At 44.5% G+C, this 14,706-nt stretch overlaps 1 protein-coding gene across 5 annotated transcripts in view; it reads right to left on the reverse strand.

Annotated features, from left to right (window-relative positions):
- Positions 1 to 1,904: 1,904 nt before the first annotated feature.
- LOC145357948 (dnaJ homolog subfamily C member 5-like) overlaps positions 1,905 to 14,706 on the reverse strand; it is a 31,859-nt gene continuing 19,057 nt past the window's right edge. For all 5 annotated transcript variants that reach the window (XM_080211548.1, XM_080211546.1, XM_080211547.1 and 2 more), the window contains exons 3-5: positions 10,716 to 10,929; positions 8,721 to 8,844; positions 1,905 to 5,273 (exon numbers count right to left, since the gene is read on the reverse strand). In XM_080211548.1, the coding sequence (XP_080067674.1) occupies positions 5,176 to 5,273; positions 8,721 to 8,844; positions 10,716 to 10,929 (436 nt within the window). In that variant the 3' untranslated portion in view covers positions 1,905 to 5,175. The remainder of the gene's footprint in view (positions 5,274 to 8,720; positions 8,845 to 10,715; positions 10,930 to 14,706) is intronic.

Raw genomic sequence — 14,706 nt, forward strand, 5'->3', positions numbered from 1 at the left:
AAACTCCCAGGGGAGTCTGCCAGAGTGATCTCAGGCCAAAGGGCATGGAAGTCAGCAGGCTGCCTCAACCTCAGCTGTAGATCCTGGGGAGAAACCTAGACATAGTGGATGAGAAAGATTAATAAACTGTAGACACTTAGTGGGCATGGGTGAACATAGGCATTGTTGCAGTAAGGTCACCATTTTGTTCCAAATGGTTGTCAATAAATTTTACTTTGTTCACCCAGAGCATCCACCCTGTGTGTTCATACTTCCAAGCTTAAGGAACTTCGCACTTACCCTGTAGAGTGTGAGAATGGCAGGGCTATGTCCCTCCCATCCTCTTGTCAGTCCCCACCAAGGAAGGACACTCCTTCAGTTGATATGGACAGGAACCCAGGAAGGAGGAAACAGAAAAGGCTGCCTGCATACCAGTCTTACAACCCCTGCAGAGCAAGGGGACATGAAAGATAGAGAAGGTTAGCAAGCGAGGAGCTCCCCGAAATGGCAATTCTGGGACCCCCGCCCCGAGTTGAAATTATCCATGTCGTCCGAGACCCCTCTGGTGGCCCCTGAGCAGTGCACACTGCAGAGGGTGCTGACTGCCTGACCGCTCACCTCCCAAAATCGGAGGTGCAGGCACCATGTTCACGCTTCCATAGACCTGTTGTAAATGGCACTGACGTGACGTTCTGGGCAGATTCAATATCTGGAGAGACAGTGCTCACTTATGATATGCTAACATATTAAAGTGAGCTTTCTGTGTCCCACAGGGTGTTTTACAGCACTCCACCAGCGAGGGGCCGATAAGGTCAGAACTCGGAAACTCGCCGGTGCGAATCTCACTCTCCAGATTTTGCGCCCATGCACCATTCTTGCAGACAGAGAGTGCGGCCCCAAAATCACCCCACATGTGCCTCTGTAAGTGATATCTGTGGTCAGAGAATGTGAGAGGTGAAATGTAAATGCATAATTTTTAAAACTTATTTTCTTTTTGCAGACTTGTGAATGGCTCAATTTAAAGCCAAAATCTTCAGTGAGCTGTGCTCTTAGCCATTGAGTCACTTCAAATTTACATACAAATTATCATTTTCACAATAACACAGCACTTTTTATTCATTGTATCCTGTTCAGGGTGTCATTGATGTATTAAGGTCAGTCACCAGAAATATTGCCGAATGTCTCCATGGTTACAAATTGTGCAAAAAAATTTTAATATTTAAAGAATCCTTTTCCCTCATGTCCTAAGTATCTTCACGCTTTTCTGTTGTAATTTTCTTTAAATGTCCACAGTTCCACAACGCAAAGACCCATTTACTCTGGATCTTACACCCACCTCCGCGCCCCCACCCCCACCCTGCCCCTGCCCCAATGGTTTGACAGTGAACAGACTGATCCTGGGGCACAGCCAGAGAGAGGGGTTGGGTTGGGGGTGGTGTTGGGGGAGCAGTGCAAAGGGGGAATGTTACAAGTTCCAAAGGGGTGGTGGGCACATTTTTGGCACAGGGCATGGAAGGGAAGGAGAGATAAGGTGCAGTAGGAAGTGTGTGACCATTGTTTGGGACCATTCTGATGAGTGGACACGGCTTCCTCCAATCCCGTACAGAACTGTTTCTTTAAATCTGCCACTCATAAAACAGTGATGGAGTTGGAGGTCGATTGTCTGAAGGTGAGGTGGGCGGTTAGGGTCAAGCTGAGGAAAGTGGGATTGAACCCAATGGTATTTTGTGTACTGTACGTTAGTTTTTGAATCCATCGAAGATTCAGTTGTCCGGTCATTTTACATTGTCAGCTTTTGCTATGTGGAGTGGTGAGGATGTTGAACTTGCTGACAGATGAAGTGGTTGAAATAGACAGCATTGATGCACTCAGTGGAAAGCTTTAGTGAGGGAAAAGAGGAGAGATGGATATGGGGGCGAATGGGGAGGAATGGGGAGAAGTAATTGGAGTAGGAGGTGGTTTGTGTGGTGTTTAAACACTAGCGTACACCAATTGGACAAAATGGCCTGTTTTTATGCTTTGATTCGATGTAATTTTACATACTATTTTGGAGGGTTAAGGAGGAAGAGTAAATCTTGGTGCATCATGTTCCAGATTCCCTGGGCTTTGTCTGATTACCTTATGGGATGGGAATTAATTTCCCATTTTTTTTTCTGAACTTAACTCCAGGTTGTTCCTTCAGGGGATGGTGAGATATAAGGCCTGCTGAATAAGAGGAGCTTTCTTTCTCTCTCTTTTCTGTCCAGTTTTGCAAAATAATTGATAAAGTAGGGAAACAAAGCAGAATGTGCTGCAAATAAAGTATGACAGATGGACAAGGACAAACGGGGAAAAGGAACATTTACAATGGAAGTCAGGAGATCTTAGCACTGATAGCCAATGGTGCTTGCAATAGACTCTGCATGGGATAGTGGAGGCAATACTCTTAAAATAATTTTAAAATGTTCAACATCTGCACAGTAAGGTGGGGTGGGACAGCACTGTGAGTTTTTTTGAATGGGTGCATCAAAATAAGACGCAAATGACCTTATTTGAACTTGCCCGCTGAGCTTGTGAATGTTAAGGCAACAGGTGGATCAGAGAATCAAAATATCTGATTCCCATCTTTAAAAAGACATGTAACTAGAAATTAACGTCAGCTGTTAAAATATTTGACAAAATGGCATAAGGTTGGAAAGTAAGATATATAGCTATAAACAGAAATTCCAGTGAGACACTCTGGTTCGATCATCTCTTGAATAGGTAATGGTTCCACGGGTTGGAATTTTCCGACCATTCATGCCGGCAGGATTTTTCCATTCTGCTGTAATGAACGGAGATTTGGCTAGCCGCCAAGTTCTCCAACTTCGCTGTAGGTGAGCATGATGTGAAGGGGGCGATAAGATCGCACCCATAGTGTTATCCAGTTCTAAAGCCAGCAACTGGATAGAGATGTCACACATTTGTACAGTGCCTTAAAAGTTATATAAATGTCCCAAGCTGGTTCACATGACTGATTATCTGTCAAAATTTGAAAACAAATCTTGAGAAATATTGGGGCAGGTGACCAGAGACTTGGTCAAAGGGGTAGATTTGAAGGAAAATCTTCAAGAAGAAAGAGGGCGAGCGGTAGTGAGGGAGAGGATTATGGAAGGAATTTCAGACCTTAGGCCGTGGGCATAGCTGCCCTTGTGGAATGGTAGAAATTTGGGAAATGCAAAGTTGTAGGAATATCAGGATCCTGGAAGACTGGAGTAGTTTACTGATGAAGGAAGAAGCTGAGGCCATGGAGTAATTTGAACATAAGGATGAGCATTTAAAAAATGGAGGCATTGCTGGATCAGGATCCAATCTAGGTCAGTATGCACAGCGGCTGATGCAGGAACAGAATTTGCCCTGAGTTTGAAGTGAGCTTATAGTTATTTTAATGTGGAAAAAAACATCTCAAAAAGCTTCCTTATCCACAGTGAATACGGATTAGACTATTGGGTTATAAAGATGTAAGAGGTTCTGACTCCCGCAGTGTATTCAAGCTGAATTTCTCCAAGTTCTTCACCTCCATTCATACATTTCAGCTGTGAGGGGAAGTTGAGGAGCTGGCTTATCCCTAACCTCCCCAAACCAGGGACACTACGTCTGCTATACTCTCTCAATTCAGTAAACTCTGCACTGGATGCTAATTGAATGTAGAAGTTTCTAGGTTTAGGATTGCTCAGTATCTTGCTGAGCAAGGCATTCACTGCTTAAACAAATCCTGCATTAGGGTATTAGCTACCTGCATTTTCCCAACATGGGCCAATCACTGAGGCTTCCTAAGTCATGCAGCTTCTTCAACCCTCATGTATTTGATTTTTTAAAAACCCAGGCCATTTCCCTTAAAATAATCTTCATTGAGTGGCTCTTTGTTTAATACAAAGACAGTAATTGAAGTTTTCTGTGCAAGGCATCTCAGGGCCTATTGCACAGTATTTCAATATTTCATATTTTCTTCATTAATTGCATTGAGCTGAGCCAAGTGCAAGGGTGGAGAGGGGGTGCAATGCTCAAACAGAAACCCTATCCCTCAGGATATCTGGGACATAGGTGACCCCTTCATACCAGAGATCAAAACCTTAAATTATGACGGCAGGCTACATTGTCTAGAAGGTTGAGGGATCCACGAATTAATGTTTCCAAAATGATTTAAGAATTCCCTAGGATAGATAGCAAAAAACTGTTTCCCCTTGGTGTAAAGAATCTCGAACAGACTGGTAAAGAAATTAAATGGCACCTGAGTGTTCAAATCTTCATGTTATTTTCCAGTGATTAAAAACCATGAGATGGAGGTCAGCCATGACATTGTTTGCAAAGCAAAATTTACAGAGCAGTTAGATGCAGAGGTACAGGAAAAGCATTAGATGGATACCAACTGTGCTTCTATCAGCCAATTTGTGGCATTATAAAATCACTCTTTATAGTTTATAGAAACCTAAACGCCCAAAGTTCAAATCTTACCATGGTAAATTGTGAAATAAAATTTGACAAAAGAGGCAAATGCACTATTAAGTAAAAATCAACAAAAATGCTTTAGTAAAGGGATCCTGCGGCCTGTACTTGCTCAGGGCTATGTCTGACTCTAGCCAGACAATAGGGATGACTGTTAGTGCCCATTTTCTCAAGACAACTAGGAATGAGCAATAACCATGGTCTTGCCAGCCGAGAACAACAACAGTGGCAGACCCCTAAGAATGGCCCAAGTTAATGCCAAGCAAGTTGCTGCACCCATTGCACTGACCTGTAAGGCATCATCTTCATATCTAATTTCAACTGGTCTTGATAGTTCCTGGGCTGCTGGGATAATGGTGAATTAAGCTTTGGATTTTCTGAAAAGGAAGGGAGATGATTTTTCACTCAGTGTGAATACTGGGGGCAATTCTTGGATCCAGAGAGTGGACTCCCAGTGGAGAAACCTGTGTCAAAAAGAACTTGCAATGGACGGACACAATTCTCATCCCTACAGCATCTGTGGTTGATCACAGTCCACGGTAGAATGGATTATGCATGGTCTGTGGAAGGAATGAGCTTCATGGACTAAATGGCCTTGTGTACCTTAGGCCCTTAAGGTTTCTTTATCGAATGCTAGATGATAGAGAATAGTGACTTATTTTGAAAATTCTACTAAGTCCACAAAGGGTTGAATTGAGCTATCTTTGCTGAAGGCAAATGTCCGATCTCTCCTTATTTGACTGCATTGTAGCTGTAATCATACTCCTGGTTTAATGGACTGGTTTCGCTGTGAATGGTAAATGGCTGATCCAGAATAGGGTTTGAATCATCTGCAACAGAAAAATAAAATGTAACGTTCAAAGTAAATGCAATCAAATAACAAGGAATATGTTGTGTGGGAACTTGGATAACATTTTGGTTTCTGACACAAAGGTTGTGGGTTCAACACCCACTCCAAAGGCTTGAGCACCTAATCTAGCCGGAAGAAATTGCTGAGGCGTTGGCCAAAATCTTTGTATCCTCTTTAGCCATTGGCGAGGTACCAGAGGATTGGAGAACTGCTAATATTGTTCCTCTGTTTAAGAAGGGCAGAAGAGACAATCCAAGAAATTACAGGCCGGTGAGCCTTACATCAATGAATCATTGAATCCCTACAGTACAGAAGGGGGCCATTTGGCCCTTTGAGTCTGCACCGACCACAATCCCATCCAGGCCCTTTTCCTGTTACACCACGCATTTACACTGCTAATCCACCTGACACTAAGGGGCAATTTAGCATGGCCAATCAACGTAATCTGCCCATCTTTGGACTGTGGGAGGAAACCAGAGCACTGGAGGAAATCCATGCAGACTCAGGGAGAACATGCAAACTCCACACAGACAGTGACCTGAAGCTGGAATTGAACCTGGGACCCTGATGCTGTGAGGCAGCAGTGCTAACCACTGTGCCACTATGCCACCCATGCAGGGGGGTGGAAATTACTGGAGAAGATTCTTAGGGACAGGATGTACTCATATCTGGAAAAGAATAGGCTTATTAGCGATAGGCAGCATGGTTTTGTGAAGGGGAGGTCGTGTCTCACAAACTTGATTGAGTTATTTGAGGAAGTGACAAGAAAAATTGACCAGGGCAGGGCAGTGGATGTTGTATACATGGACTTTAGTAAGCCTTCGATAAGGTTCCTCACGGCAGGCTCATACAGAAGGTGAAGTCATATGGGATCTGAGGTGAACTGGTAAGATACACAACTGGTTTGGGCATAGAAAGCAGAGAATAGCATTGGAAGGGTACTTTTCTAACTGGATATCTATGACAAGCAGTGTTCCACAAGGATCAGCGCTGGGGCCTCTATTGTTTGTAATATATAGAAATGATTTGGAGGAAAATGTAGGTGGTCTGATTAGGAAATTTGCAGATGATACAAAAATTGGGGCAGTAGCAGATAGTGAGGAGGATTGTCAGAGCATACAGCAGGATATAAATCAGCTGGATACCTGGGCTGAAAGATGGCAGATGGAATTTAACCTGAACAACTGTGAGGTGATTTGATTTGGAAGGTCTACTGCAGAAGGAAAATATGTAGCAAACGGTAAAGCTCTTGGTAATATTAGCATATAGAGGGATCTAGATGTGCAGATTCACAGTTCCCTGAAGGTGGCAACTCAGGTGGACAAGGTGATCCAGAAGGCATATGGCATGCTGGCCTTCATCGATTGGGGCATTGAGTGTAGGAATTGGAAAATCATGTTGCAGCTGTATAAGACTTTGATTAGACTGCATTTGGAGTATATGTACAATTCTGGTCGCCACACCACCAGAAGGATGTTGATGCATTGGAGATGCAGAAGCCTTCTGATTTGAAGGTTATGGACTATGGAGAAAGGTTGACAAGCCTGGGTAGTTTTCATTGGAGCATCGGAGGATGAGGGGGGGACCTGATTGAGGTTTTATACTAATGGAGTGCTGCACTGTTGGAGGTGCCATCTGTCGGCTAACATATTAAAACTCATATTCATTGTCACATTACTGCCCAAATTGGCTGCTGCCCATGCCTACATTATAACAGTGACTACATTTTGTACTCCATTAGTTGGAAAGCTCATTGAGGCATCCTGAATTTGTGAAAATGCTGCATAAATGAAAGCCTTTCTTTCATTCTGTAAGGAATTTTGACTCTCCAAGTGCTATTATGGTCTCGTAGGTAAAGGTACCATCTCGATTGCACTGAACCCCAGAAACCAGAAGGTTTTCTCATCTCAGCTGAAGAATTGATTGAAAGACAATGACAAAAATATAAAGTGGAAGGGAAGCCAGTCACGGCTGCCCCGAGGTCAGAAATCTCTGCACTAGATTAGCAGATATTTAAATGGTCTGCCAAACTGTCCATCCAATCCATGATGATTCCCGTAGGCAGCGGGATTGGAAAATTTACCCATGTCTCATCAAAGCTAACCGCTCTTGTGTCTAAACTCTCCCAACAATCCCCTCATTACCCCAATTTCCTGATTGAAACTAACCCTCTCATATCCTAACACTTCCAACAAAGCTCATCAATCTATTCCTAAAATCTCTCTGAATATCCTGTCTCTGCTACTCATCAAAACCTGTTACAAGGTGAGAGGGGAAAGATTTAAAAGGGGCCTGAGAGGCAGCTTTTTCACACAGAGGGTGGTGTGGATATGGATTGAGCTGCCAGACAAGGTGGTAGAGGCGGGTACAATTACAACATTTAAAAAGCATTTGGACCAATATATGGATAGGAAGGGTTTAGAGGGATATGGGCCAAACACAGGCAAATGGGACTAGTTCAGATTAGGAAACCTGGTCGGCATGGAGGAGTTGGGCCAAAGGGTCTGTTTCCATGCTGTATATCTCAATGACTCTATGGCCAGAATTTTACCAGCCCACCCACCACAGGAGTCAGAGTGGGTGAGGGGCTGAGAATGGGAAGGTCCGTTGACTTCAGGTGTGATTTTACAGTTTCCGGATGAGCAAAGCTGTAAAATCCTGCCCTATGACTCCAGTATTTATAGGCTCCCATAGAATCCCATTTTGTCTCTTAATCTTCCTATAGAAGTCCATTCCTCTTGTCCCTTATTGTCTCAAATATATCCTTTCCTCTACTGCCCTATCCCCCATCAGTGCTCTAACACTCCCATCAAGACCCATCCCCCAATATCTTATCCATCCTATCAAACCCGATTCCTCCAGTGCCCTACCTCTTCCATTGAAACCCATTCCTCCAGTACCCTAACTTGAAACCTATCACCTAGGAATGCATGATCTAAGCACTAAGATCAACCTAAGCACTTCTCACTTCTGATCATGTCCTTGTCACCTACTCGAAAGCACAGGTGTTTGGAGAATGGGCAGAGATCAGGTCATGTTCAGCTGTATCTGGCTGTTCGGGGTGTAGTCAGTTCTTCACACAAAGATTAATGGAAATCTGGAACTTTTTCCCTCAAGACTGGGAGTGCTGGGAGGATGATAGGAGTTTCAAAGTTGGAGGCTGATAGAATTTTGTTAGGTAAGAGATATAGATCACTGGTAGGTAAACAACAGTATTATGATACAGATCAGCTGTGATCTAATGGAATTTGGCTCAGGTCTGAGAGGCAGAATGGCCTCCCCCTGTAGCTATGCTCCATAATCTCAATGAGAATCAATATCTTTAGGAAGGCAGGGTGAAAATCAGATGGATAGACACAGGAGTTAGCATTTTCAAACAAGTCTAAAGGATGTTTAGCGTGCGCCTCCATCACCGTGTGTTCCTCACCTGTGGGAATGTCCTCTTGGCACACATTGGTTCGATCAACCTTTGGGAAACATTTGCCACAGCAGAAACAACAACACAAACAGCACCAACAGCAAGTGATGATCGTACAGAAATAGGCCAAGAACTGTAAGACAAGCAAACAAGTCAGTGCACAATTACAGAAACCAAGTAACCGAGACCAATCATTACAATCTTCTCCCAACTAAACCCGAGGACCTGAGTCCCAATACTAAAGGCAGAAAATGCAGTGCTAGTTTTGGACTAGGCATGTTCAATTTTTGAATGGACCAATTTGTTAGGAAATGGTTAAATGGATGTTACTGCAATTGATTATACTTTATATTAATTTCTTTACTTCAACTATCCAATAATTCTTTGACTCTAGCTGATCTCATTAAAGTTGATATAAACAGATTCTGTAACTTGCAACAAGCCTTTGAGAGATTGGAAGCCTGATTGATGTGTGAACACATGGCATTATGTAGGCTGACATATTTCCATTGGTTAGATAAAAGTGATAGGAAGGAGGTGTGTTGATTAGACTAAATTGAAATGGTCCGCAATGGTGGAAAAATAACACTCAAAGTGATGGATCAAAGTCATTTGATTGTTCATGAATTTCTGTAACTGTCTTCTACCTAAAGTTTGAATGACAGATCCATTGGGACGTGTAAACCTGAAGTTATTGGTACGAGAATGAAAAGTAGGTTAAGGAATGCTGAAAGATAATGGGAGATCGTGTGGCGGTGTCCGAGTGGTATAAATCTATAAACTCAACTAATGTTCTGGGGACCCAGGTTCAAATCCCACTGTGGCAGGTGGTGGAATTTGAATTCAATAAAGAAATCTAGAATTAAGAATCTACTGATGACCATGAAACCATTGTTGATTGTCAGAAATCCCATCTGGTTAGTCTAGAGTGACCAGAAGGACCAGAAAATAGGCTGGAATTCTGATGTACGTGCCCTCAGTATTGCACCAAGGTATCAGCCTGGATTCTCTACAGTGCAGAAGGAGGTCATTCAGCCCAATGTGCTGACAACAATCCCACCCAGTCCTTATCCCTATAACCCCATATATTTACCCTGACACGAAGGGTCAATTTAGCATGGCCAATCAACCTAACTTGCCCATCTGTGAACTGTAGGAGGAAACCAGAGCACCCAGAGGCAACCCCTGCAGACTTGGGGACAATGTGCAAACTCCACACAGTCACCCGAGGCCGGAATAGAACCCGAGTCCCTGGTGTTGTAAGACAGCGGTGCTAACCACTGTGCCACCATGCCTCGCTTGTCTCTGATGGTGGGCACACTGCCATGGAGCCAAGGCTGATACTTAAGCAACAGAGGATCTGAAGTTGAAAATGAATAAGAGAAGATGGATTAAAGTTTCACTCTCCAATATCAAGGAGAGAACAGGATTGTATCAAGCTGCAGTGGCACAATAGTTGAATAATCTCCAATGCTCACCATCTTATATGTGGAGAATGGTAACTTGGGAAGAGGCTAGAGGACATCCAATGGCTATGGAATCTCAACTGATTCGGAAAAAGGCAGGGAGAATGGAGACACAATTTGGAACATATATGTCATTTGACTCATGGTCCCACTGTCCCACAGCAAATGCATTGGCACTCTGGGCAAAACAATCATGGTGATGGGCTTCAGGATTGTCCCAGACACTGAGAGCAAACCCTGAGAGAAAATAATTATAGGGGCACTAAAATAAAACATTGCTCTGTGTTATTTTCATTTTCTTTGAACACTTTTATTCATACCTCATGTAAATAAACTGGAGGTTTGGGATAAACATATAACGAGGAATCATCCAATCGGGTAACCAAAAGTACATGGGAAGGTGGGATAACGCAAGAATAGATGTGTCAGTTCACCAATGATAGGAGCATAGGGACAGAGTGATTGGAAGTGAATGGTTATGTAACAAAATCTATGTCCAAACAGTGCTTGCAACAAGAGGCGCAGGACACCAGCTCACCTTCATGCAGCAGTTATTCTGTGAAGCCAGGATGTTTTCTCCATCCTCCCCAAGCATGGCGGCCATCTGCAGCCCGACTGAGCCGTAAGAATCATAGATGTGCTTCTTCTTTTCATCAGAGAGTATGGCATTGGCTCTGTTTATTTCCTTGAATAGGTCGGCTGCTGCAGGGTTGTCCAAATTTTTATCTGGATGGTATTTCAGTGCCAGCCTTCTGCATTACGGCCAGACACAGAATCAAATGACAGCCAATAAACACTGACACAAAAACTTGTAACACAAGCTCGAAGAGCTCAGCGCTGTGTCCTGAGCTAGGGGTGATCCCTCACTTGGAATGTCTTCAGTTTAAAACAGTTTATTTATTAGTCACAAGTAGGCTTACATTAACACTACAATTAAGTTACTGTGAAAATCCCCTCGTCACCACACTCCGGCGCCAGTTCGAGTACACTTTGGGAGAATTTAGCATGGCCAATGCACTTAACCAGCAAGTCTTTCAGACTGTGGGAGGAAACTAGAGCGCTCAGAGGAAACCCATGCAGACACAGGGAGAATGTGCAGACTCTGTGCAAACAGTGACCTAAGGCCAGGAATCAAACCTGGGTCCCTGGTGCTGTGATACACGGTGCTAACCACTGTGCTAATGTGCCGCCACCAGTAGGGACTTTTCCCTCCTGAATTGGCATTGCCCTCAACCCAATTCTTGTGCCTCTTCCTGGAATGATCTCTCTTTCTCCTTGCCCTGGAATTCTTTTTCTTTGATTTCTACCTCAAGTCCCTGCCGTTCCAGTTGTACCTTTGCTAAGACTGGTCTGTCCATTTCGGCTCCTTCAGGTTCAACGTCCAAGTGGTTTGCCACATGTTTCGGGATGTCCATTTTCCTAGCTTTAGGATGGATCTCTGGTTTTAAATGCCTTGTAAGAAGTAGAACTTTTAAATTGTCCCGGGTTATGTCACCCTGTTCTAGGAAGGCCCTGGCTTAGAATGTGGACATTTTGTTAGTATTCCAGCACCACAAAAAAACTTGTAATGGAATTTTTTAATTACTTCTCACGACCAATTTGGTTCTCCGCTTCTGTGGGTCCCAGTTGACTGTGGGTCAATTCAAATGCTAGTCCCCAAGTTTCGGTTACACGCTTGTTTGGCTGCAGCAGGGGTTTTTTTGTTTAAAAGAAGTTACCCTTGCCAATTCTGTGTGTACTTACCTGTCTATTTGCTGTGATTATTAAATAAATAGGCAGTTTAACAAAGTATGGAGTTAGCTTTTTCTTGCACTAAAAAATGAACCAGAATCTTAAAAATACGTCACAACTTCCACAAACTTACACGCGCTCAAAACCCACACACGCAAATACTGATTAGACAGTAGGAGGGGATAGTTTGGACCAATTAAAAAGTTCATTTGAAAAGTTCACAGTTCGTTGGTTGCTTTCTTATCTGGCTGTAGATATGATTCAATGGATTTGTTTTCAGAGTTGAGGAAGTTCAAAGTTGTAGCTGGTGTTTTCTTCTTCTCTGGGGACACTGCTGAAATTGAATTCTTCCTTCTTAAAATCTCTGTCTACTACAACAATGAAGACACGGTCAAATTTAGCAGACAGGGCCTAGGCTTTAGATGGGACGGGGAGTGGGGGGTGGTGATGGTGGTGAGGGGGGGGAGAGAGAGAGAGAGAGAGAGAGAGAGAGAAAGAGAGAGAGCAGGGGCCTTTCTCTCTTTCATTCAAGTGTTGCTGACATCCTGTCCCAATTATGTGCTTCAAACACATACAAAAGGCTTGGTTGGATGTGTGACTTTTCTCCAACCGCCAATATTTGAAAATAAAGTAATTACATTTTCCAATAAAAACATCACTAGCTCATCTGGAAACATTTCTTTAAAAAACACTGAGGGGGGGAGGTGGTGTCGGTGCGGTGGCAATTCTCCCATCCCACTGTGCTGCTTTTGTTGCGTAGTGGGCTGGGAGACTCTAGCAGAGGCTGTTTCATGGGTTCCCCAGTGGCCACCACAGCTTCTGCGCAGCACCAGATTTCTGGCACTGTCAGCTCCTCGCCAGAAAACTGCCTACTGTATTCAAGATGTAACTTTAACCTACTTTAAATAGCATTAGTGGGCCCAGGGCTGAAGTCTGCAGGCCCACTGGTCCCTTCCCAGGCTCCACCTCCTCCAACCCTGGCCAGGAGTATTACACTCCAGTGGGGTTTACAGTAGCTCCCCACTTGTGGGGAGCTGGCAGCCAGACCAGGCTAGAATAAAGGGAGGCAATCAAGATCCCCTAGAGGGTGCCAGGGGGTTGCCCTTTTGGCATTGCCTGGGCTCCTGGCACTGCCCAATGGAAAAATGCCAATGCCAAAGAGCATCATGGCACTGCCCATCAGGTATGGGGCAATGCCAAAGAAGTGGGACTTAATGGGGATGGGGCCTGATGGGGGGGCAGGTCTGTTGGGGGGGGGAGGCGCAATATGAGTGGGTGGGGGCCCCGCTACCACTCTGTAGTCGGGATGGTGACAGAGAGAGGGAGACCAGCAACTGGGGCTAGCCGTTGAGGGGAGGGAGGGGGAGGCCTGACGGGGGGTGTTGGGGCTTTGGGGAGCGGCTGCTGCAGCAGGGAGATTGGAGCTGCGGGGGAGGAGGGATGGGGTTGCTGCAGGAGTAGGGAGGATCAGGAGATTAGGACTTGGGGGGAGCGTGGGGGGGAAAGCTGGCCCAGGCATGTTTGGGGGGGGGAGCGAGTGATCAGGCCATGGGGGGGAGGGGTCACATGGCCAGCAATGCGGGGGTCACAGGCTGGCCAGCGATTGGGAAGCCAACAGACAGGGGCCACTGTGCACATGCTACCTCGGCGCTCACAGATTGATGCATGCATAATGGCCCACTCAACACTATGCTGCTGGCCTCTCCAGCAGGAATTGGACCTGCCCACAGATTTTCACGTGAATCATGCTCGGGCAGTCTGCAGTGCACAGGGTACGGGAGATTCATTTTGAAACTCCCACTGGAAAAAAACAATGTGATTTACTCCAGTTTTTAGGCAAATTTGACACTGATAATTTAGGGGCGAGAATCTGGTCTTTTGTTCAATTAATTAACCTTTGAATGGTTCATTTTCCATTGTTGAATACTGTGGCTGCCTCCATAGATATACTTGACAGGTAGAAAGAGGGTTACTTAAAGAGTCCCCATGAAAACCATTGCCTGCAATGGATTTTGCGGACTTCCTATCTTTGCAGTAATTTGATTTGGCCATCCCGCTTTGGATTTGAAATTACTTGAGTCTGTCTGAAAGGAAATCCATATCCTAAAAAGTCCAATATTTGGCACATGCATATCTTCATAACAGAAACCAGACATCCTTCTTAAACTATTCTAGTAATCTGGTGGAAAGCCACCCACCTTCCACCGTCCTTAAACCTGAACTCATACAAAACCTTGCTGCTCATATCCCAATTCACACCAAGTCTGATTCACTCATTACCCCACACTCAGTGATTGATCTGCTAGGTTCCTAGTCTGGCCATACCCCAATTTAAATATTCTCCATCTTTCTCTTTAAATCCCTCAATAGGTTAAACCCTTTCCTTTCTCTTTAATTTTCTCTGATCTCTGCACTCCCCCAATTCTGGCCTCAGGTACATCATGGCTGTGCCTTCAGCTGCCTAGTCCCTAGGCTCTGCCAATCCCTCATAAGCCTCTCTACCTCTCCTTCTTTGAAACGTTGCTTTTGCATAACTCCCTGTCAAATTTGTTTGATAATTGCTGCTGTGAAACACCTCGTGTGCAATTTTACCTGCTGTTCATGCCACACTCCCACTGCAGTGAAGTCGGAGAATTTGGCAACCAGCCAAATCTCCATTCACTGCCGCGGGATGGGAAAATCCCACTGGCGTGAACGGTGATAATATTCCAGCCCTTGTGACATTTGCCACTTTAAAGGTGCCTTATAGACGCAAGTTGTTGTTGATTTCAATTAGCTTGTGCGGTGGCACTTGTCAC

The sequence above is a fragment of the Carcharhinus amblyrhynchos genome, chromosome 24 (assembly GCF_965287045.1).
Source record: "Carcharhinus amblyrhynchos chromosome 24, sCarAmb.v2.hapA, whole genome shotgun sequence".
Lineage (NCBI taxonomy): Eukaryota > Metazoa > Chordata > Chondrichthyes > Carcharhiniformes > Carcharhinidae > Carcharhinus > Carcharhinus amblyrhynchos.